The sequence below is a fragment of the Barbus barbus genome (genome assembly GCF_936440315.1).
Source record: "Barbus barbus genome assembly, chromosome: 46".
NCBI lineage: Eukaryota > Metazoa > Chordata > Actinopteri > Cypriniformes > Cyprinidae > Barbus > Barbus barbus.
Genome location: NC_136724.1, coordinates 14,784,322 through 14,807,732, shown reverse-complemented (window position 1 = coordinate 14,807,732; position 23,411 = coordinate 14,784,322). Strand labels below are relative to the sequence as shown.

The window sequence follows — 23,411 nt, the reverse complement described above, 5'->3', positions numbered from 1 at the left end:
GTGTGTGTGTGTGTGTGTGCATCTATGTGTACTTTGCTCCTCTTAATTAATTGTGACACGTTTATCTTTTGTACTTCCTAGACGGTCTTAGGAGGCGAACGTGAAATTTACTTGATGTCAAATAAAACACAATTAAAAATATTAAGTCTCGGAAAGAATGTTATCTCGTTGTAAATTAAATACAGCGGACGAGATGGGATGACATCGTGTAAATAATGTATGACTGGACAACCACAATGGACGCAACACTCATGGTAATGGTCGCAAAACACAAGTGAACCGACCAGTAGCTACTGACTGTAGCCTCTTGTCCCTTTGGTTTCACTCTAACTTACCCTTCAGAAATGTTTATGTCTAATGAAATTTACTTGAAAAGTGATATCCAGTAAATCAGTTGGTAATACCACAGTACTTTAGTATTTATCGAGTTATTATAGTGTATAACCTATTGCAAGGTTCTTCAGAAAAAACCCTGGTGTTACCTTCCTAAAAAAAGAATTACCACACTCTTTTGTAAGTTGTTGTGTATCTGAGATAATTTGATTGTATTAAAAAAACAATTCATGTTGACACCAGTGAAATACAAATATAGTAGCCTAGTCAACATTTGAAGTGGATCAAAAAAGTTCATAAAAGTTGTCCTAAGACAATAAAGCATTTTGGATTTAGGTTTTAGGACAAGTTTGATGAAAGATTATGATCCACTTCAAATGTTGACTAGTGTAGTTTAGTTACATAAAATATATGTTAATATTATATTCTAGAAAACCGTGGCCTAAATGCGTCTATCAGGCTGGATAGATAGAGATGGCAGTAATGGATTGATTGTGAGAGAAATGACTGAGGCAGTTGCCCATTAGGTCATTGTAAGCTCAAAGTCAGGTGGATTTTGTAACCCAGTTGGATCTCTCTCAGAATTACTGAGTGACTTTACCATGTAACTCTAACCGCTCATTGCAATAATACCTGTTTGTGATAAGGCCACAACACACACCTTAAATCCAAAACCGAAGCCACTGATTTCCCACTTATTTTTCTCTTGAACCCTTACAAATACATCGACATAGATGTCTTACTCAAGAAAAGTGAAAGACATTGAGTCCTGAAATGACAACAGCGCTTTGGTGGCATAATGTTTAATATCTTTATGACTCTTGCGTTGTGTAATAAAACAGTGCTCTTGCAAATCACCATAATCCAGGTCATCACACTTGCCCATTCTCCATTAACAGCAGATGGCTTTTTTGTGCAAGTGTTACATCAGATCAGAATGTGATACATACCTGTGGTTTCAGGTAGCTGATGTGTCCGTGGAAGTGGCTACGGTGGACGCAACTCTCAATAAACTATGCAGAAGATACAACAGACGCAGAAGAAGAGCAAAAAAGATAAAGAAGAAAAACCCAATATTGGAGCTACAGAATCTGGCCATACTCATCACAGTGGTGGTGTTTGTCATTGTAGTGATAATGTGGTCACTTCTGTGGGTTTTTATATGTAAGCTAAACACAAATATACTGTTCATACCCATGTGAAAAAGCAGTGTGTTTAATTGCACTGAATGTGCACTTGTAGTGTGATTAAAATCTTGAAAGTTTGTATTTTAAAGTAAACTACTTGATAATATCATATTTGTGACCCTGAACCACAAAACCAGTCATAAGGATCCATTTTCCGAAATTGAGATTTATACATCATCTGAAAGCTGAATAAATAAGTATTTTTGTTAGGACAATATTTGGCCGAGATACAACTATTTGAAAATCTGGAATCTGAGGGCGCAAAAAAATCTAAATATTGAGAAAATCACCTGTAAAGTTGTCCAAATGAAGTTCTTAGCAATGCATATTACTAATCAATAATTAAGTTTTAATATATTTACAGAAGGAAATTTACAAAATATCTTCATGGAACACAATCGTTTCTTAATATCCTAATGATTTTTGGCATAAAAGAAAAATAAGGATTTTAATTTAAAGTACATTTTAAATCATTTATTAAATACACTTATTTTAATATTGACTTCACTAATAATTTTAACTGTTCATTATTGTAAATAATTATAATAATATTTATTATTACTGATAAGCATTTAAAGTTAATATATTTTAAATGTATTAATTTCAAATTCATCATTACAATCCATCATTTTAAAATACATGACCTACAACTTTCAGTAGAAATAACATTATTGCATATTTTAATTTAGCATTGCTTGTTAGTGCATTTGTCTGATCATTTTTCAAACATGTTATTTGGTTCAAAAAATTACATTCAGTTAGCACTTATTCTTTTAAAGTATTGTTCTTCCTGTTATAAGCACTCTTTTGTAAAAGTGTATTTTCGCAAGGGTATACAAAGTTATGTCCATAGTTTAACTGTAATTTAACTGAAATGCACACTCTGTGTTTTGTAGTCCGGAGAGAGAGCAACAGTGGTGTGTATTTTGCTGGTATGTTCCGTGTTGCCAACGTTGAGTTTATACCAGAGTACCGGCACGCTGACTCCAGTGAGTTTGTGTCCATGGCAAACCGCATTCAGCATGTGGTAAGTGATACAGCATAAGTACGTCATAAGAATAAAAGGCCTTAAAAACCATTAAAACCCTCACCGTAATATTTTAATCCAATAAGATAACCAGCGTATACCGAACATCATCAGTGTCCAGGCTCTACAAACATACCGTCATCTCTGATCTGAGGTACAGCCACTCCAGTATTACTCTGCTATAATGTCAATAAAGTATCCATTGAAAGTCTGCACTACTTAATTTTTTCATTTGGAAGTTCAACATGAAGTCACTATTTATTTTCAGTAATAATATTTAAACATTATTTCAGTAAATAATACTTCAGATGTAATCTGTGACCTCTCGTCTTCAGTAATAACAATCAAGGTGGTGTACTGGTGCATTTCTGGATGATCTTTGTGGTGCCGCATCTGAAGGCTCCATCAGTGTGTGAGGACTGTGTGAGTGCCATCCTCAAAGACTCTGTGCACATGAGTATGAAGAACAGGTCTTCAGTGGGCTTCCTGCAGGGCCTTCCTGTGGACATCGACTCCATTATTGTTAATGGTGATCTCTGCCACCTTTAACCTTCTTTATATAATGTTACATTTTGTGCACATATTCCTTATGCAAATTTCACAAAGCTTCAAAAAATATTTTAACTATCAATTTCTGTTTTTTTGTTTTCCCAGTTGCTTTACGCTCAGATTACACATCAACAGCTGTGGGTGAGTCAGTCAAAACTGATAAGTACATAAACATGACAAACCAAGGTTTTGCACAATTCAGAACTGCTCTTAAAAGTGCCATAGAATGCATTGATACAATATTTGAAATTATTCTCTGATATCTACATAGAAGATATGTGGCTTAGGTAAGGGCAAAAAATCTCCAGAAATGGTTTTACATGTCCATTTACAACCCTAGAATGAAATGGTCTGTTATTATCTTATTCGGAATAGTCATGAATAATAATGTTGAGCTCTGCTCTGATCGGCTGTTTCACACTGGAAAGGTGAAAGGAAACTTTCTTTAATTCAATTTTTGTTTTCATGGAACAGGTGTTATTATTATTATTAATATTGTATTTATTATGTTTTGTCTCAAAACATGTATTGGACTAATGAAAGTCAAACTGATTCCAGTTCAAGATCCTGTATCCCAGTTCAATTCAAATTCACACTTAAATTGTGATTCTTAAATTCTAAATCTTATCCAACCCTGCACAAACAAAAAATTTTATTAACAGAACCTTGTACTGTATTATTGCAATTCTGTGTATAACGGGTGCTGTTATCATGTCTCTGTGTGTCCAGGCTCTCAGTGTGTGGATAAGCTGTACGCAGGTGTTCCTGATGTGAGTATTCCCCTCAATGTGTTCTCCTCGTGGGGCGGCTTGAGCTGCTACATCAAACTGACAAGCGCTCCAGGCTCTGTCATCCGTCTCACTGTAAAGAGCTTTCGCATTGACCCTAGTGACTGCGTCTATGATGCCCTCACCGTGTATGACTCTCTGCTTCCCATGAGAGGCATGATTCTGTACAGGTAGAGTAGATTGCTTTATTATTATATGCCTATTATGGATATATAACTTTTTTTTTGGATTTTAGGGGAAATCATTCCCTGAACATCTACACATTTTATTGTAGATGTTTTGCAACACATTCAAGATTCCAGAACAGATTGTCAAGGAAAAAAATGAAAAACTGAGATGATCAGTTTCATTTTGATGCATTCTTTTTAAAGGATTTGTGAATCAGTGTCAGCCCCGATCTCATTGGTATCCACCTCCAATGTCATGCTGCTCTCCTTCAGACTCACTCAAGGCAACAAGATCTTCCGAGGACTCTTCCAGGCTCTCATGGAAGAGCGTGAGTCCCTTGACTAAAGTATCTGTATGTTTGTATGTCTGATTGTGATCCTGAGGCCCTTTCGTCTTTCCCATACACAGAGTGTATGAATATGATAGCATTACCCACTGGCCCAGGTGATGCTGGAGTGATAACCAGTCCATTCTACCCCAGTCTGTTGCCCCGTCAGTGCTCCTGCACCTGGATGTTTCAGGTATTGCACCCAATCAAAAGCTTTTTTAATGTGTAGCAATATTATCCACAGCATCCATGTGACAAATAGGTGTTTTTTCGGGTGTCGGGTGTTTAGATGTCCAGCAGTGCTCTTGGTGTGGCTCTCAGGTTCCAGAACTACATGCTAAAACTAAAAGACTTGCAAAACTGTGAACACGGCTGGTGGAAAGTCAATGAGATTATGTAAGTGATATTTGAGAGTCAATTATTATTATTTTTTTTCATTTGTTCCTTTGTTTCCTTTGTTCCTGCGTTCCTTTAATGTTGATAGTGAGTCATATTTATCATGTTATATACTGATTATAAGCATTTTGAGCTGTTATAGGAATAACTGCAACTGATTTACAGATACTGTGGAAATTACATTGACCATTCAACCGTCTTCCGTATTCCTGCGCAAAATCTTGAAGTGGTTTTCCGCTGCAGCTCACGAAATGCCGACCAACCCTTCAATGCCACTTACAGCAGCTACAACACCAGCCAGCGTAAGAACAATGCTGCTGAAATAGAGGAAATGCATAACAATTTCAAAAGTCATTTCTCATCAGTAGTACATTCTCACTTACGAGCAAAGGAATAATAAGTCACTAAAATGACTCATGGCACCAAATATTCTTACTCTGGTCTTGTTTTTTCAAGCATGTCCAGAGGGTCACTTCCTGTGCTCCACGGGTCTGTGCGTGGAGAAGTTCAGGCGCTGTGATGGACTGAATGACTGTCAGGATGAAAGCGATGAAATTTTTTGTTGTACGTTAACCACAAAATCATGTAAACCCGGTAGTTCTACAATAGTAAAACTATCATTTTATTATCAGTTATCTTTATCCAACAGCTAAACCTCCTAAAATCTGTGGAGGTTCGTCCCCTTTGCACCCATTATACATCTGTAATGGAGAGATGGACTGTTCCAGTGGTAAAGATGAGACCAACTGTACTCAGGGTAACATGAGAACTATTTAAAAATTCACACTTCGAGATGTGTTAAGTGTATGTACAGTGATTAATGTGTTGGCTGTGCAGAGACTAGGTGTTCTGGAGTCAGTTACCAATGTGGCAATGGAGCCTGCATTCTTAAAAAAAATGCTAAATGTGACGGCTTACACGACTGCTACGACCACAGTGACGAGAAGGACTGTGGTGAGTTTTACTGTGGTAACATCCATAAACATTGTGTTACTCATCAAATTGGTTTGTAGACATATAAAGAGACAGAACAGATTTGTCATAGTTTAAACACCATTCATGCCTGTTTTAGGGTATTTTAGTCTTATTCTTGAATTATTATTAAAGTCTCATATGAGCCTAATAATCAACAGTAACTTCAAATCCATATAAGTTATCAATATGGAAACAATTTGATGTCAATGTATTGTCATCACAGATTTAAAAATAATTTAAATTAATTATAAAACTGAAGACAAGAAAATATTAAAAAAAAACACGCAAAATCATCTGAAATGCAATCATAATGATGTTATCTTTTCTACAGTTATCTTGCTTTGGTATTTTTGCTTACACTTTTATTTTCTCCGTACTCATACTTTGGTTCTTCGCTTGTGATTCCAAATACTGCAAAGAAAACCAATGTGAAAAGAAAATACACACAAAAAAACGAAATACACATGTCAGATTGATGCTAAATATCAAGGCAAATTCCACATCCTACAAAGAGACTCCAAAAGTTAATGTAGGACCACCAATTTTTACATATGACTGGCTAGCCATTCAACCGAAAATAGCCCTAATGTTCCCATGATGATATTGCTGCTATTTTTATGAACTATTGACCTTTTTGCAACGGTCGACTTGAAATTGTGTTTGGTAATTGGTGTGTGTGTGTTGGAGTTGAATCAGAGGGTGATTACAGGAGTCAAGCTGAGCTTTGATCATGCTTCATTCTCTTCCTGTACGCTCTCTAATTTTAATGGCTTTGGCTCATCAGATGCACCTGTCATGACTGAGCAGTTCATGCACATACAAACATGCACTTCTGGTCAAAAGTTTGGAATAATTCTTGGTGCAAATAGCCTCGTGGTTAGCAAGTTGACATATAGCACCATTGCAATTTGGGTGTCCCGAGTTCGAGTTCCGGCTCACACTTTTTTTTTCACATCTATTTTGCGCTTGAAATGGCTGCAATTATTGTTGCTAGGAGGAGGCACCACAGAGAACAGAGAGCTCGTGGTAGAAGGGAGAGGATTTTTTCCATATGTATTCATTTATTTTGAAAGCCAGAAGAACACATTATCCGAACGTGACATTTGCCAAGCCATGTTATTTTTTATTTGCTTCAGGAAATAAAAGACGACTCGGAACCCCCAACTAGAAGTCACACAATACCAGGTCTATCAAAACTTCTTGTAACCCTTAATTTTTTGGCCTCCGGTTCCTTTCAACGTACTGTGGCTTTTTTATTTCTTTATTATTTATTATTATGTTCTTTAATTTGCGAATTGTTAGTAATGTTATTTTGAAATATTATTTAAAACTATAATTTAAAATAACTATCCTAATATAAAACTATCCTAATATAAAATAATGCTGAGCATTAAAAAAAAATCAATTATCAATTATTGATACTCAGTAATTAATAATGGTTCTTATCAGTGTTGAAAACAGTTGTTTTTTCTGCATAATATTGTGAAAAGTTTCAGAATTCTTTATTAAATAGCATAAGAGACTTTTTTCTAAATAATTAAAAATCATAATTATTTCAAACTTTTGAATAGTGGTTTACACACCTGTATCAGTCACACATTTTTACATCATTACATATCATGTCATTCATTTTGGATGCTTGTACACCAATGCACAGTATATCATTTTCTTGTGTCTGATATGTTTCCATATAATTTGTAGCCTGTGGCAATCCCACCCCTGCAAAGCGTGTATCTGACAGCGCCACTCCACAGCAGCGTATTGTGGGCGGAATCAATGCAGTGGAGGGGGAGTGGCCATGGCAGGTCAGCATGCATTTTTCTGGTCAGCTGTATTGCGGAGCATCAGTCCTCTCTGATGAGTGGCTCATTTCAGCAGCACACTGTTTCAGCAAAGAAAGGTGAGAAATGTCAGGTAGACCTACAGTATAAATCACTGAATATCAAAGTTTAATACCTTTTTTGTTAGCAGCAATGAGCTGGTCTTAATGCAGTTTGAGCATGTGTGATCTTTGACACTTTCAGGTTGGCAGATCCACGTATGTGGACGGCTCATCTAGGCATGCTAAACCAGGGCAATGCCAAGCATGTGGCCGAGATCCGTCGATTTGTTGTGCATGAATACTACAATGCGAGAAATTTTGACTATGACATCGCCCTTGTGCAGTTGAAGAAGGCCTGGCCCAGCAGTCTAGAACAATATATCCAGCCTATCTGCCTGCCGGCCCCTTCACAGACCTTCACTGAGGGACACCGCTGTTGGGTCACCGGCTGGGGCTACCGTTCTGAACAGGGTAAAGAGCTAAAAAACATTGACAAATTATGTAACAGTAATTATAAGTGATACTGTGAAATATTATTACCATTTAAAAAAAAATCTATTTTAATAGATTTTAAAATGTAATTTATTCCTGTGATGGAAAAGCTGAATTTTCAGCAGTTATTATTACTTCAGCCTTTAGTGTCACATGATCCTTCAGAAATCATTCTAATATGCTGATTTGTTGCTCAAGAAACTTACAATGTTGTCATAACAGTTGTCCTGCTTAATATTTTTGTGGAAACTTTTTTTTTTCAGGAATCTTTGATGAGTATTAAGTTCAAAAGAACCGCATTTATTTGCATTTAGAATTTGTGTAAAACTCTAAATGGCTTTACTCTTTTTTTATTTGTCCTTGCTGAATAAAAGTATTCTTTTCTTAAAAAAAACAACCTAAAAAACACTTACAGAACCCAAACTTTTAAACGGTGCTCAAACTAGAAAAAAATAAGAGTCATTTTCTCTTGTTTATATGTCTCTTAGTAATTGTTGTTTTTGTTTTTTTACAATAAGGCATATAAACAGCATTTTTTCCCTCTGTTTATACAGATAAGGTTCTACCCACTGTATTGCAAAAGGCAGACGTTAGCATTATAAGCCAGAGTGAATGCAAGAGAAGCTATGGTGCTATATCACCCCGCATGCTGTGTGCTGGCGTGCCCTCAGGAGAGCAGGATGCATGCCGGGTGAGGGAGATAACAACCATTGGACTGGGTCCTGCTTTATGAACCAAACATAAGCTTAGTATCTCATTTCAGAGCATTATTAAAGGACTAGCCTTTCTTGTTGATGAAAGTGAGCTGTCTCTCTGGAGTTTTACATAACCAATTTTTGATTCCAGGGAGACTCAGGCGGTCCTCTGTCCTGTCAAACCCACTCGGGCGGCCGCTGGTTTCTGACGGGCATTGTGAGCTGGGGTTCTGGCTGTGGCAGACCCAACTTTCCCGGAGTTTACACCAGAGTGGCCAAGTTCATAGACTGGATTCAAAGATATATTCAAAACTTATGAAATACACAGCCAATAAATCCACCTTACAATGAATTATGTATTTCAAACACTCAAAACAAGCCAGTGTCATCTCAACTGTTCCATAGCAAATATGTGTTACTTAATGGTCTGTCAATCATGTAACATCATTATAATACATTTGTCTTGAATAAAACATTTATTGTAGTTTTTTTTTTCCCCCAGCAATTACAAATAATTCCTGCCAAATAAAAAATAAGTTAACATGTATACTGTACAGTATATAGCCTACATATTAAACCTTTTTAAATTATTATATATTTAAAAATTGGCATATATTGGTTGATCTTCCAGCCTGATCATAGCTAGTTTGCAGGCTGGTTTTATTTATTTATTTATTTTTGAAAGCTGCAGGCCTTCTTGACAATCTGGGAGGCCAACCAGCTATTTCAACTTAAACCAACTAAGACCAGCCAACCATCCTAGTTAAAATTATATAATATTAACATTTTCATTACACGAATTTCTGGAATACTTATACATTTTATTTTTCCTGGTAAGTCCAGGCGTGCATACAAATGTGTGTCTGGCTTCTTTTCATTCCCTTAGCTATTTTTAGCTGTTTAATTTGTTTTGCTGCTTGATTTTGCAAACTACTGTGTCTTACCACATTATTTTAATGTATTATTTTAATTATGAACACACTGGTTTGAGTGCAGAAAGTTACAGTTTACTGCACTCGTTATTTCCCTACAGCGCCAATGAACCGGAAGTCTCGCACATTTACAGAAAACCGCTTACTTCCGTGAATACAATAATTTGCCTATTAATGATTATTAACAATAGTATATGAAGTAGTGCTTTAATATTGTTTTACAGTCTTCGTCTTGTTGCTAGAAAAGGTCCAATTGTCCTGTTCATTCATTCATCTATCATATAGCCAAGTAACTAACATTCGTTTATAGCCTATATGCACGAGCACCATGGCCATAATAATATACCGCAATACATGCACATGCAGTAAATACTCTCATAAGAAGGAAATTGGCTCAGGAATCGTAATCAATATAGTGTGCAGAACACGGGGATATATTGAGTCCACTTTGGTCTCAGGCTGCACGCCTCGCTGGCTCGTAACGTGAGACACGGGGAAAACAACAGGGAAATATTTCATCTACACCGACTCCTCTTAAACAAATATTTTAGCTATGCAATGATGTTTTTAATCCCCAGCAGACAGACCGCTGTAACGATGCATTCTTCTCCGCGATTAAATTAATGACGCGTTAATCATGTAACATCAGACTGCCCATTGTGGCCCATGGCACACGCACACCACGGGAGAAGTTTGCCCACAATTTCTGTCGCACGGATGGCTATGTGGATTGTACCTGCTCATAGTACTCCCTTTGTGCCGCGGTGCATGCTGGGTGCCGCGCAGCACCTGTTCACGGAGGGTGAATGCTCGCAGCGCCAGACCCGCTCAGGTCGGGTTTCTCCGGGATCGCACTACGTCCGCGGGCTGATTTCTCTGCCCGAGGTATTTGTTCTGTATCGCTGCATCGGAGCCATAAGAGAGCGGGCCATGAGGACTTTTCCCAAAAACAGAAGCTGCGAAGTTTACAGCGTCTCTGGTTTGGGAGCCTGCGCCCCCGCCGGTGCACCTGCACAGGTAAGAGACCCTGCATCAGCAGCGCGCGCGCACAGACACAGCGACTAGAGCGAATTCAACACTGTCATGATGCTTCTGAGCACTTTTGCAATGTATTTATAGGCTACTTCTAAAATATTGTGTGAGGGAAACGTTGTTCAAACGTACGTATGAATATGTTTTTAGTCTCAAACTTTGATATAGGCTGTTATTCCCGTTTTAAAGTTCATTCATTTGTAGCAGATAAATACAGGAATAGTAGGCTATTAATTAATGTATTTTAATTTATACCTACGGGGAAATGTTATTTAGTAGCCTATGATTCAAATGAAATGAAAATAATGTATTTTTTTTACCACCTCATTTTACACATTTTAAGGACACATTTTATCTTAAAGCAAATAGGAATAAATTTAGAAATATACAAATCATATCTAATTGTAAGTTGGTCACTCACAGTTGGTGCGAATGCAGATCTATATTCTGTGCAAATCGTTGTGGGTGCAGTACAAGTACAAGTTTATTAGTTAGTCTATTTTTTTTAACACAAGCTTGCATGGATGTTGCATATCAAATTAAACTGCTAACTCGGATTATATATGAAATTATACTTTTTCAGAACTGCCTTGTACTTTCAAAGGTCTTGTAACTTCTGTCTCATGATGATAATAAGCATTTATGGTTGCATGAAGAACATGACCCTTTCTATTCTTCAAAAGGTTCTTTATAGTGGACGTTTCTTTAGATTTTTACAATGTTCTTTACACTAAGAAAAAAAGAACTGTTCACTGAAAAGTTCTATGGGGAACCAAAAATGGTTCTTCAACTCACTGTGAAATCCCCTTTTGGAGTCTTTATTTTTAAGAGTTTCCAGTTTCTAATTGGTTAAACTGACATGTTACAACTCACCCCATGTTACAACACTCCCCACTCTCTCCTATACATATTTACAAAAGGTATTTTAAGCTCATTTCAGCTGTGATAATGAATTTAAACCTTTTATTTGCCCACCGGGTTGCCTGTGTCTAAACGTTGGTCTTGATAGTCTCGTGAATGTGCTTGTCAAAGATGGAGTGCTGACACCGCTGAGAGGGGCCGTGGGAAAGCAGACCCTCAAATTACGCTTTGTGCAACTCCACAGGGGAATCCCACCAGGATATCCTAGTTCCGCGACCCCTTCCTCCTAATGAAAAGATGTTTAGAATGATGCGGCAGGAAGTCAATTAAATACGACACATTGGGTGTTGTAGGGTGACAGAAGGTTGAGATAGTGATCATGACTAAGAGTAGTATGTTGTCTCAACAAGTGATGTTAAGGCAAAGTTTCTCGACTTGTGTTTAGGAGGACTTTGTGACGAAACCCACCCAGACGTCAAGTCCATCTAGCAGCGAGTCTGACATCAAGAGAGTGAAGTGCAGGGCATGGAGTAAGTGGGCACTGAGAGCCTCCCCCCTCCTCCCTCTCTCGGCTGCCATTGCACTGACTCTCCATTTCCTTGCATGTAAGTTAAGACCCTGTGCTGTAGAGGAATGCTGAGATTATGATCTGGTATATTCCAGTATAGCTAGTCAAGCCTCTCATCCTTGGCCGTCCAAGGAGACTCTTCAAGGGGAGCTTGAAAATGTTCCTGTTTTGTTTGATTCTAAAAAAGACCTTACTGACACCCAAAATATTTGTATGTATGTATTATTTTTTAGGGCCGTCAAGCGATTAATCGCATCCAAAATAAAAGTTTGTGGTTACACAATATACGTGTGTGTCCTGTATATATTTATGTATACATAAGTACACATACACATATGCATGTTATGCATGTATATATTTAAGAAAATGTGGTATACATTTTCTGTTTTTTATATATATATATATATATATATATATATAGATGTATGTGTGTGTATTTATATATACATAATAAATATGCACAGTACACAGACATATATTATGTAAACACAAACCTTTATTTTGGATGTGATTAATCACGATTAATCGCTTGACAGCCTATTTTAGTATTTCACAACTTTTTTTTTTTAATATAGTTTGCTTGGAAAGTATCTGTGTGCTTCTGTCTTTTTTTAAAAAGCCACATGATTTGATATTTTGTTATATAATCCAACAGTACAGATCATTTTCATCAACATTTAAACTTTTGAAAGCATTTTAAAATGTTTTGTGTTGTCTCTGAATGTACCATCTCTTCATATAAGTGTTCCTGTTCCCGCAGCCTCTCCATCGCTCTCAGTGTTCTACCTTGGAGGAAGCATCGAGTTCTCCAACCTCAGCTTCTCTCCAGACCTGGCAGACCCGTCGTCTACACAGTTCCGCCTCCAGTCTCAGGCGCTAAGCCATTACGTAAGCATAAACATACATAACAGTCTCTCTATGCCGCCCTCGGCAACAAAGCCTGTTTCTCCGTGATCTCCCCGGAATGCAGCTGCTCTCCAGAGACCACTCAAGGAACGATGCTTGGCCCTGGCACTTTCAAACGCAAAGTCCACCAGACCTGCAGGTCCAGTGCTGCACTCATCCCTCATTGTCACCCTTTTAAATGTAAATCAGGCTCTGCTGAGTCTTCGGCCGCTCCGTGGCCCTCTTAAATGTAAAGCCAGCTGTAACCGGAGCCCGGGTCTGTGTGAGGTGGCGCAGTGAGACCAGTTCCCAGAGGACTGCGGCTTTTCAGGGCCGAGGACAAGAACGGTGTTTGTGAGAGGGACAGGGCCCAGGCAGGCTGAGTGAGAGGAAGAGCAGTCCTTCAATAAAAACATTGTCTGTGGGCTTCCTCACACACAATCAGATGCTCTGTACCTCTTTGCTGAGAGGCTGCAGCCAGCGGAGAAAAGAAAGGTAGACCAGAGGACAGAGTAGGCCAGGAGAGAGAGCGAAAGTAAGGATTTAGGGCACCGAAAGAGAGCGCAGGAAAGTCTGGGCCAAAAAAGCCAATATCATGGGAATGGTTGGCATTTGTGTCTACATTAGGCGTGAGATTAATAGAGGCCTATGAAGAAGCCAGCCAAGTGTGGCTTCTCGTCCGGCGCAATGCTCTAATTAGTCTAAACGTAACCGTGTCGTGGCTGTAATCCCGTTTAATAGCGAGCGAATGCAATTGTGAGAACTGAAGGCATGCAAGTGTGCACCCTTACTCATAAAACTAGTTCTAAACCCGCCGCCCACCCCTTCCATCCAGCACTTCTGGATGACATTGAGCACCGGACAATGGCGCTGTTGTTGCCCAAAGCTCTTGTTGCTCAAAGCCAATTGCACAAGAACAGCGCTTTTGTGCCAAGGCTGCAGGTCTCGCCCAGGCCACTGATGTCTCACCTTCTTCAATGATGTCACGCCTTCCGTAGCTCTGATGTCACTGAGACGTCTCAAAATACTGTTTATACTAGGCAGAAACTTCATGACCCTAGATGTTATCAGTGGTTTGTTTACAGCTTTCAGAAATAGTTTGAGAATGGAAAAAGAATAGCGGCTGTTTGTCATGGTAAAAAAAGTTAATGTTGTTTTATCCATCTCTTTACTTCCTTTCGGTTGATGTACTGTGGATCTAAGTTCTCAGAGTTGTATGATTATTCACCATGGAGCTCGTATTACCAGCACTCAGGAATTATTGCATTTAGGTGAGTCTGTACATGAACACCAATATCACTAATATCTAGTGTTATTTTACTAGTATTTATGGTTACACTTTAGTTTTAGGTGTCCTTGTTACATTGTAATTATACATCTAAGTAGTGAGTAATATTGATTAACTACATGTACTTACTATATGGTGAGGTTTAGGGTTACTCGCATGTAATTATGCATAATTGTTATTATAATAGTAAGGACATGTAACGTGTAATAATAAAAGTTTTACCCTATTTAAATACTATTATAGTATGTATTAATAATGTTTTATATTAGCATTTAGTAGTTGCCAAAGCAACATTTCAGTTTTCAGATATTTTTCATCTAATGTGTATATTTTGCTTCCTATCAGATTTATTTCAACTAACAGAAACAATTTTTATCATTTTAGTTGTAGTTTTAGTTACCAACAACACTGAAATTGTCTTGCAGTATGTTCAGCACTTTGTCTTATAGTCGCATCTGTTGTTCACTAATGCAGATGTTATGTCTGCTGGCAGTGGTACAAGTAGCAAATCTAATGTGATTTGCTTCTCTTAACTGCCAGTCCTGAGGTTGTCTGCTGTACTCAGTGCACTGGTTTCTCTGTAGTCTGTCAGTGCTGGTACAGCATACCAATAGCCTTTATTCTTTGGTCTGGTGCCATTCAATGCTATATGAAATGTGCAGAATACTAAGTGTCTGTTTTTCATGTAGCATTGAATGAATAAGCTTTCAATGAATACATTTCAAATGTATTCATTTTCAAACTGCACAAACTTAGTAGTCATTTACACAGCATCATTATTTGTGTGTTTCTATGTCATACATTTGGCATCTGTTAATATTTCCCCCACTTGATTTAAATTCAAAGCCTATAAACCCATCTTGTTAAAAGTTATGTGTCCTGATGACAGTGAAGGAGTGGAAGGTCTTTGTGTGTACTACTGGAGTAAATTCTCTGCTCCTCCCGCTATTGCTGAGGAACTCCGGAGAGTGAACCCATCTCGGTTGCAACGGCGTCTACCAGGAACCAACAAGGTCCTTTTTAGCAGGAACGAGGAACGCTACTACATGGAGAGGGACGAGGACACACTGCGTCTGCTGGGTTAAGAACATTTCATCCCTCTGTTTTTGTCTTTTCCAAAGTAAGGAAAACATCTTAACATATGTTCCTGTGTCTGCAGGTTTGAATGCAGATAACGGTGGTGATGCCGAGGATGAAGACGATGAAGATTCTGATGACAAAGTGGAAAAAATAAAGAACCCAAACTCTTTACAGAGTGGCAAGTGGCAGTTGGGGCTGCAGGGTACAACCATAATACACTGTAAAGCCTGTTGAGTTTACTCACATGATTTATGAACACTGACTCATTTGAGTTGCCAAACGTTGGTTAAACTAAGCTCTTCTGTATCCTCCATGATACATCGTACCATGAAGATAAACACAAGTAGGCCACGCATAGGTAAGGCAATTCAAATGCAACCATGTCCCATTAATCCTCTGAGTAAACTCTGCATGCAAGTCCTTCCACCAGGCAGGTTTTACAGTGTACTATCACTATCATACTATCATTCTGTCATGAAAACTCCTCTACAATCATTATTTTGGTTGTATTCTTGATTTATTCACTCATTTTGATCATGTCTTACTCTCATCTGCCTAACAGCCATGTCTTTTGACCTGTACGCTAAGTATGGAAACAATCGCACACTCAGTCTTGTCAGTCCGAAGAAGCCGTATTACCAGTGGAGGCTTCGGGTGCCGTCCGGTCACGTCGTGCGACTTGTGATTCTCACACTTCAAGGGGCAACACCAGGAAGCTGCTCTGCCAACAAGCTGTCTGCTTATGATTTCCTACTGCCACTTCAGAACAAGATCATCGCCAGGTAAGTGGGACAGCACTTAGAGAAAATCAGTTTTTGCCCATTTGCATTTTTCAACCTTTCTGTGTTCTTGATTTAATTACAATACTTGGAGGGTTAGTTCACCCAACTTTTTTTTCAGGATTCTTAGTTAAAAAGAAAGTTTAAAAGAACAGCATTTATTTGAAATAGAAATCTTTTGTAACTGTATAAAATTCTTTATTATTACTTTTAATGCATTCTTGCTAAATAAAAGTATTAATTTCTTGAAAAAATCCTACTGACCTCAAACTTTTGAACGGTATTGTATATTTCAAGTCTTCTGAATTCATATGTTTGTTTGTTGTAAGGAATGGACAGAATTTTTCTGTATACCTCTGGCGTAGTTCTCAAATATCATTTAAATTCAAATATGTCGCATCATGACGTTGCTCACCAGGTTTGATGTCAATGGCCAGACATGTGAGCATGATATATGGCATGATTTAAATCAAATCCCATCACAAATGCGATTTGAGCATACAAATAATATAAACTTAGTTGCTTTTCTCTCTCCAAAAGGATGTGATTCTCTTTACTCAATGCATGAATGCCGTTTTTTTTTTGTTTTCATACTGTCATTGTCTGAGGAAGGTTGACTAAACATTAAACCACATCTCTCTTCTTCCCAGATGGTGTGGTCTGCCAATATCAGGAACATCCCCTGTAATGAAACTGACATCTTCTGGAAACGTCATGCTTGTCACATTTTCTTTCAGTCGTCAGAGGCAGGGAGCCATCTTCAAAGCTTATTTCCAAGCTATACCCAAAACCGGTGTGTGAATTAGCAGTCAGCACGAGATGCTATCATTTTTGTCATTAGTCTGTTCAGGAATCAGAAATGCTTTGGTTCTGTGTCACTGTTTCTGTAGAATGTGGTGGTTTCCTCACTGCATGGAACGGCACGGTGACGTCTCCTTACTACCCTGCCTACTACCCTCCAAATGTGGACTGTAACTGGAAAATCAGGGTGAGCTAAGGCTAAAGGCTTTCCCAGGTATCCCATGAGCCTCTTCCCCAGTACCCTGTGAACCCCATTCAGAGGCCTGGGATGCTCCCTCTTTGAGACAAGGAGCGTAGGGTGGCTGCTGCTTTGTGTAAGAGTGCGTCCGTTGAGAGTCCGGTTTCTTTTTTAGGCTCCGTTGCCGGGATACCTTCTCTCCGTGACCATTGTGATGCTAGACATTCAGGATTCACCGGCCTCAAGCACCTGCGAAAAAGATTGGCTGGAAATAGGCGGCGTCAAGTGAGTGTCATGTTATTCATGTATTCATGATAACAGCTGACTTAAACTTCCCTATACGAGCTGTGGCTCTACATGCACTAGGTTAATAATACTTCCTTTGAGAATCATGTCAGATGTTTTTGCTGAACTGCTGGCATATTTGTGTGCATGTGTAAGTTTTTCTTATGCTTCCACAGACTCTGTAACCCAATTGGGGACAGCAGCAGAAAGAGGATCTACTCTTCACCTGTCCTGCTGCATTTTCACTCGGATGAGTCTTTGACCCATAAAGGTTTTTATCTGATCTACAGGGCCTTCTCTCCTGAAAGTGGTGAGTCTTTTAAGTGGTTTCTAGAAAAAGCATATTAAAGTGTTTTTTTCCCCTTATTTTGTAAATCAACTTGCTTTGGGTTTTAATTTTTGTTTTGTGTCTTGAATTCGGGGTATTTGTCACTGTTACTACTATGTGATCGGGGCCAAAGGTAAATAATTTAGTTGTGAAAACTATTGGATTTGTTAGACAAACTATTATTTCATATAAAATTAGTACATTTACATTAGTACAAATTAAGTACATGAAATGTGTGTACCACCTTTAAATTTACAACCTTAAATTTTTACAATCTATACAGTTAATTAATTGCAGTGACGTATTTTTAATTATCTATTTTAATTACAAAATGATAATAATTATGTCCTACATTTTGTGTGCAACCCCGTGCAAAAATGTTTTTCTCGGTCACAAAAATAAGTAAATAAATAAATGCATTAAAACATTGTTGTAATTCCTTAAAATTGTGACATATAAGAAGTAACATAATTTGGACTGTTTCTTCCACGTAGTAGGAAAATGAATAAATAATCTAATTTAATTTGGTCAGTTTTTACACACATTTTAGTGCACTGTATTAAAGCTTAACCCTGTTACTGGGGTATGAATGACAAAAAATGATTTCTGAAAGTTAAATGACTAACCATTAAGCTAACCATTTGTTGAAAAATAAAAATAGATTTTTTTTTTATTTTGTACGGAGATTGAGGCCCGATTTTGTTCCCTATTCCTTACACACTTATTTATTTTCCAAAAATGAAATTCTGAACCTATCATGCCATTATTTTATAAAGAATTATGAGCTAATTGAATCAAAACACAAATGTACACAGCATCGGAATGTAATCATGCTTTTTCTCCCATATTAGCATGTCCCAGGCAGTTCCGCTGTGGAGATGGCAAGTGTATTCCTCTGAGGAAAGTGTGTGATGGAGAAAAAGACTGTTCTGATGGACGCGATGAGGCCAAATGCAGTAAGTTAGATTTTCCATACATTCTTTTCAGCCAAGCATAGTTGTCTTATTTAACCCTGCTCTACTTTGCCATTAGACACGTGTAAACCAGGAGAAGTTTATTGTATGGGTCAGTGCAGACCACACAGCCAGTGTAACACCGCATGTGGTGACAGCAGTGAAGAGAATAACTGTGGTAAGAGTGTCTTTTTATTAATCCTTAAGGAGATTTAATACTTCAGCATGCACAATTTCTCTCTTACTGCATTCACTGATACTTAGAGATGTCTATTTTCATTGCTACAGACGTGTGGAGAGAGTCTGTGGTAAGAATCAGTGTGTTTGTGTGTGTGTGTGCATGTATTCACCTATATGTGTGGTCACTTTAGTGAAAATTTATGTGCAAAAACAAGTATAAAACACTCACACATATAAGTCACTTACAAATTAAGCAGCTTTCTGTTGCTCAGTGAGGCAAAGTTGCTTGAGTAACTTGAACATGAGCGAAATCTGCGTGGGGAACTTTTAACTCAAAACTCCCATTTGCGGATTCCTTTTGAAATGACTATTTTGCCTGCGAAATTTCACCAAGCAACGGTAATTGTGACCGTAATTGTCAAACTCGTTTCTTTTTATGTTCAATTTGCCCACTTTTTAGGAGGTAAATGCTACCATATGTGCCCAAACAAAATCTGCCTCCCCAAAGCCTCAGTGTGTGATGGGATTGTGGACTGCAAAGACCGCAGTGATGAACTAAACTGCACAAGAGCATGTGAGTAAAACCCACTTTACCAACAATTCTGCTCTATATTTCATCATATTTCCTTGCTTACTGGCCCAAAAATGCATTTGGACAGTCAAGCCACTTGGATTTCAGTATGAACACATTCATAACAAACGAAAATGACACAATCAGAAAGAAAACTGTGAAATCTTTTTATGATCATATGTCCTCTAGTTCTTTGTATCAGTGATGCTGATTATTCTCTCTATATGATCATTGCAGTTTCTAAAGGATGCTCTCCTTCCTCCTTCAAATGTGCCAGTGGAAAATGTTTGAGTAAGATCAATCCAGAGTGTGACGGCATTAAAGACTGCAAAGATGGTTCAGATGAGTTGCGCTGTAGTGAGCATTCTCATAGAATTACATATTCACATCAAATGTATTATTATTGGCAGTTACATTTTTATTGCAAGCGAGATTCTTTGCTTGCATAACAAATCCTACAAATGTCATGCTGTGCATATAGGTTGTGGCACGAGGCCCAGGAAGAGGGCAAAGATTGTGGGTGGCACAGATGCCCAGGCAGGATCATGGCCATGGCAGGTCAGCCTTCAGATGGAGCGCTATGGTCATGTGTGCGGGGCATCTCTGGTGGCCAACCGCTGGCTCGTCTCTGCAGCTCACTGCTTTCAGGACTCAGATGCAATCAAGTGAGGTTTTATTCAGGCACATGCACTACTGTTCAAAAATTTGGGGTCAGTATTCACTTTTGGAAGATTTTACTTTTATTCAGCAATGATACATTGAATGCATCAAAAGTGATAGTGAAGACATTTATAATGTTACAAAAGATAAATGCTGTTCTTTTGAACTTTTTATTCATCAAATAATCCTGAAAAAAAATGCATTACAGTTTCCACCAAAATGTTAAGCAGCACAGCTGTTTGGTACATTGGTAACATTGATATTAACAAAAAATGTTCTAGATGTTCTAAGAATGTTCTAAGCAGCAAATCAGCATATTAGAATGATTTCTGAAGGATCATGTGACACTGAAGACTGGAGTAATGACTGCTGAATATTCAGCTTTGCATTACAGGAATACATTACGTTTTAAAACTTACTACTTACTATAACTTACTATTTTATTTTATTTCATTTCATTCCATTCCGTTCCTGAATGTTGCAGGCTATTTAAAGGGATAGTTCACCCAAAACTGAAAATTATGTCATTAATTACTCACCCTCGTGTCTTTCTAAACCTGTAAGAACTCCATTCATCTCACACAACAACGCAAATTAAGATATTTTTGATGCATTCCCGGGAGCTCTCTGACCCTCCCGACAGCAATGTACGATCAACATCCAGAAACGAAGCAAGGAGATCGGTAAAATAATCCATGTGATATCAGAGGTTCAACTGTAATTTTATGAAGCTACGAGATTACTTTTTGTACGCAAATAAAACAGAAATAACGACTTTATCCACGTGGCGCAGCTGACACAGAACAGCATACGCTGTTTACGTTCAGTGGATACTCTGCAAAATGGCGCAAGGGTGATGTGGAGGAGACTAATTATTTAATAAAGTCGTTATTTCTGTTTTCTTTGCGTACAAAAAGTATTCTTGTAGCTTTGTAAAATTTCAGTTGAACCCCTGATGTCGCATGGATTATTTGACCGATCTCCTTGTTATGTTTCTGGACCTTGAGCGTGGTAGGATCCTTACTGTCTATGGAAGGGTCAGAGAGCTCTCAGAATGCATCAAATGTATCTTAATTTGTGGTCCGAAGATGAACGTAGGTCTTACAGGTTTGGAACGACATGAGGGTGAGTAATTAATGACAGAATTTTCCTTTTTGGGTGAACTATCCCTTTCATTAGTCATTAGGACTCCAAAATATGTGACACTCTAGGTCAGTGCTTCCCAAACCTGTCCTGGAGGGCCCCCTGCCCTGCACATTTTGTATGTCTCCCTTATCTAACACACCTGATTCATGTCTTGCAGTCTCTACTAACGAGCTGTTGAGTTGAATCAGGTGTGTTAGATAAGGGAGACATACAAAATGTGCAGGGCTAGGGGTCCTCCAGGACAGGTTTGGGAAGCACTGCTCTAGGTATAAGGTGTTTGTTTATGTTTTGGCAGGTATTCTGATGCACGATCATGGAGGGCCTACATGGGCATGCGAGTAATGAACTCGGTCAGCAACGCAGCGGCCACCAGACAAATCCGTCGCATCATCTTGCATTCGCAATACGACCAATTCACCTCAGACTATGACATTGCCCTTCTTGAACTAAGCGCCCCTGTCTTTTTCAATGAGTTGGTACAGCCCGTCTGCGTTCCTGCCTCCTCTCATGCCTTCACCTCCGGAACCAGCTGCTTTGTTACTGGATGGGGGGTTCTGTCAGAAGAAGGTATGGCACATTGTAGAAACTCATTCAGAACAAACAATTAGTTTTTGTTGAGCTGAAGACAACATTAGCAACACTGTCTTGAAACATGAATCATACGATGACTAAATGTGAGAAAAACGCATTCTAAAGAAATCATCTTTGACCACACCCACTGAAAAATCCCCAGGATCCCCATCGAAATGGCAAAGTCACACGATAAATATGCTTCACATTTCCATTGTTCACAGAAGCGGAAGTCATCATAGTTGGGTAAACTTCTAAAATGATTAATAGAAACTACAAGAAATATATTTATGTATATTTTTTGTTCTCATTTGCCCCAATAGCAAAAGAATAATATGTGCTAGCATTTCTATAACCATGCAAAAGAGGAACAAATATATTTAGAGAGAAATATGTCAAATTTGCCATCACTCCTTCAGCCATTCTATTGGAAACCCTAACGCAGCAGTTTTCTGAAATTTAATGCCATGGTAATATAACACAAAGATAGTGTTATAGATATACATATATAGATAATAAAAGAAAAAGAATAATTTTCTTTCGTAAATATAAAATTAAAATTTGTAATTTTTTGCTATAGAGATCTTTTTTTGAAAATTTTAAAACGCATGTCTGACTAAAAAGAAATGAATTTATTTTTATATTTGTAGTATTTTTATGACAGTAAACTTTTAAGAGCATAAGGGTTTTAGAAATAAATCAGATTAAGCGAGTAAAATCTGTTGCAAACACCATCATTTCATGTCATTACATGCATTGTTTCCATCTAAAATCTTCTGATTTCAGGTGAATTGGCCACACTGCTGCAAGAGGCCACCGTTAACATCATCAGTCACAACACTTGTAATAAAATGTATGATGATGCGGTCACTCCCAGAATGCTTTGCGCCGGAAACATTCAGGGAGGAGTGGATGCTTGTCAGGTTAGTGTATGCTTTTGTGTTCACTGCTTGTTAGTTTTCACCGTTCATATATTCACATCTGTGTTCACACAGGGAGACTCTGGGGGACCTTTAGTGTGTCTGGAACGTGGCCGGAGGTGGTTTCTAGCAGGCGTCGTGAGCTGGGGTGAGGGCTGCGCCCGACAGAACCGGCCTGGAGTTTACACACGTGTCATAAAGTTCACAGACTGGATTCACCAGCAGACGAAAGGCCAGGTGTGACTTACACACGCACACATATATTTACACCAGAGAACGGGTGATTGGCCCACACTCAGTTGCATGTGATCGAGGTGCACCGGCCCAGCTCTCATGGTGCCCAGATACACAGCAAACATCAACACCTCTGCATCGGAAGCAATTTCCTACCAATTCCTGTTGCTCAGCGTTTGAAACCTCTACGCACGGTCTGCCAGCAACTTCACTCCCCTCTTTATGCCCCAAACTCATAAGAACCACCTACAAACCAACTGTACTCTATAAAGCCTCGACAGTGGACTACTAGTGTAGAGATTGAGGAGATTATTTGCAGTGTTCTCTTGGTAAGATTTGTGTTATTTTCATACAGTGGCTAAATATTAGTTTTCATTCATTTATTCATGTTAATGGAATC

The 23,411-nt window shown here is 38.4% G+C and overlaps 1 protein-coding gene and 1 pseudogene across 2 annotated transcripts; both read left to right on the top strand.

Moving 5' to 3' along the window:
• Positions 1-1,301: 1,301 nt before the first annotated feature.
• On the top strand, positions 1,302-9,079 carry tmprss7 (transmembrane serine protease 7; the record flags this gene model as incomplete). Its single annotated transcript, XM_079409324.1, has 17 exons — positions 1,302-1,497; positions 2,417-2,547; positions 2,634-2,701; positions 2,883-3,076; positions 3,202-3,237; positions 3,826-4,054; positions 4,256-4,380; positions 4,461-4,573; positions 4,670-4,776; positions 4,942-5,078; positions 5,233-5,340; positions 5,426-5,533; positions 5,614-5,730; positions 7,453-7,651; positions 7,776-8,044; positions 8,620-8,756; positions 8,912-9,079. Exons 1-17 carry the CDS (start codon positions 1,470-1,472, stop codon positions 9,077-9,079), a joined length of 2,274 nt encoding a protein of 757 aa, XP_079265450.1. The 5' UTR covers positions 1,302-1,469.
• A 1,419-nt stretch (positions 9,080-10,498) lies between these two features.
• On the top strand, positions 10,499-23,020 carry LOC306864990 (suppressor of tumorigenicity 14 protein homolog; annotated as a pseudogene). The gene is made up of 19 exons: positions 10,499-10,709; positions 12,031-12,190; positions 12,914-13,041; positions 14,242-14,309; positions 15,216-15,406; positions 15,486-15,608; positions 15,969-16,188; positions 16,836-16,978; positions 17,076-17,173; positions 17,340-17,449; positions 17,626-17,759; positions 18,629-18,733; positions 18,810-18,908; positions 19,371-19,484; positions 19,719-19,838; positions 19,963-20,146; positions 21,583-21,854; positions 22,644-22,780; positions 22,853-23,020. The product of its transcript is annotated as a suppressor of tumorigenicity 14 protein homolog (transcript).
• Positions 23,021-23,411: the final 391 nt, after the last annotated feature.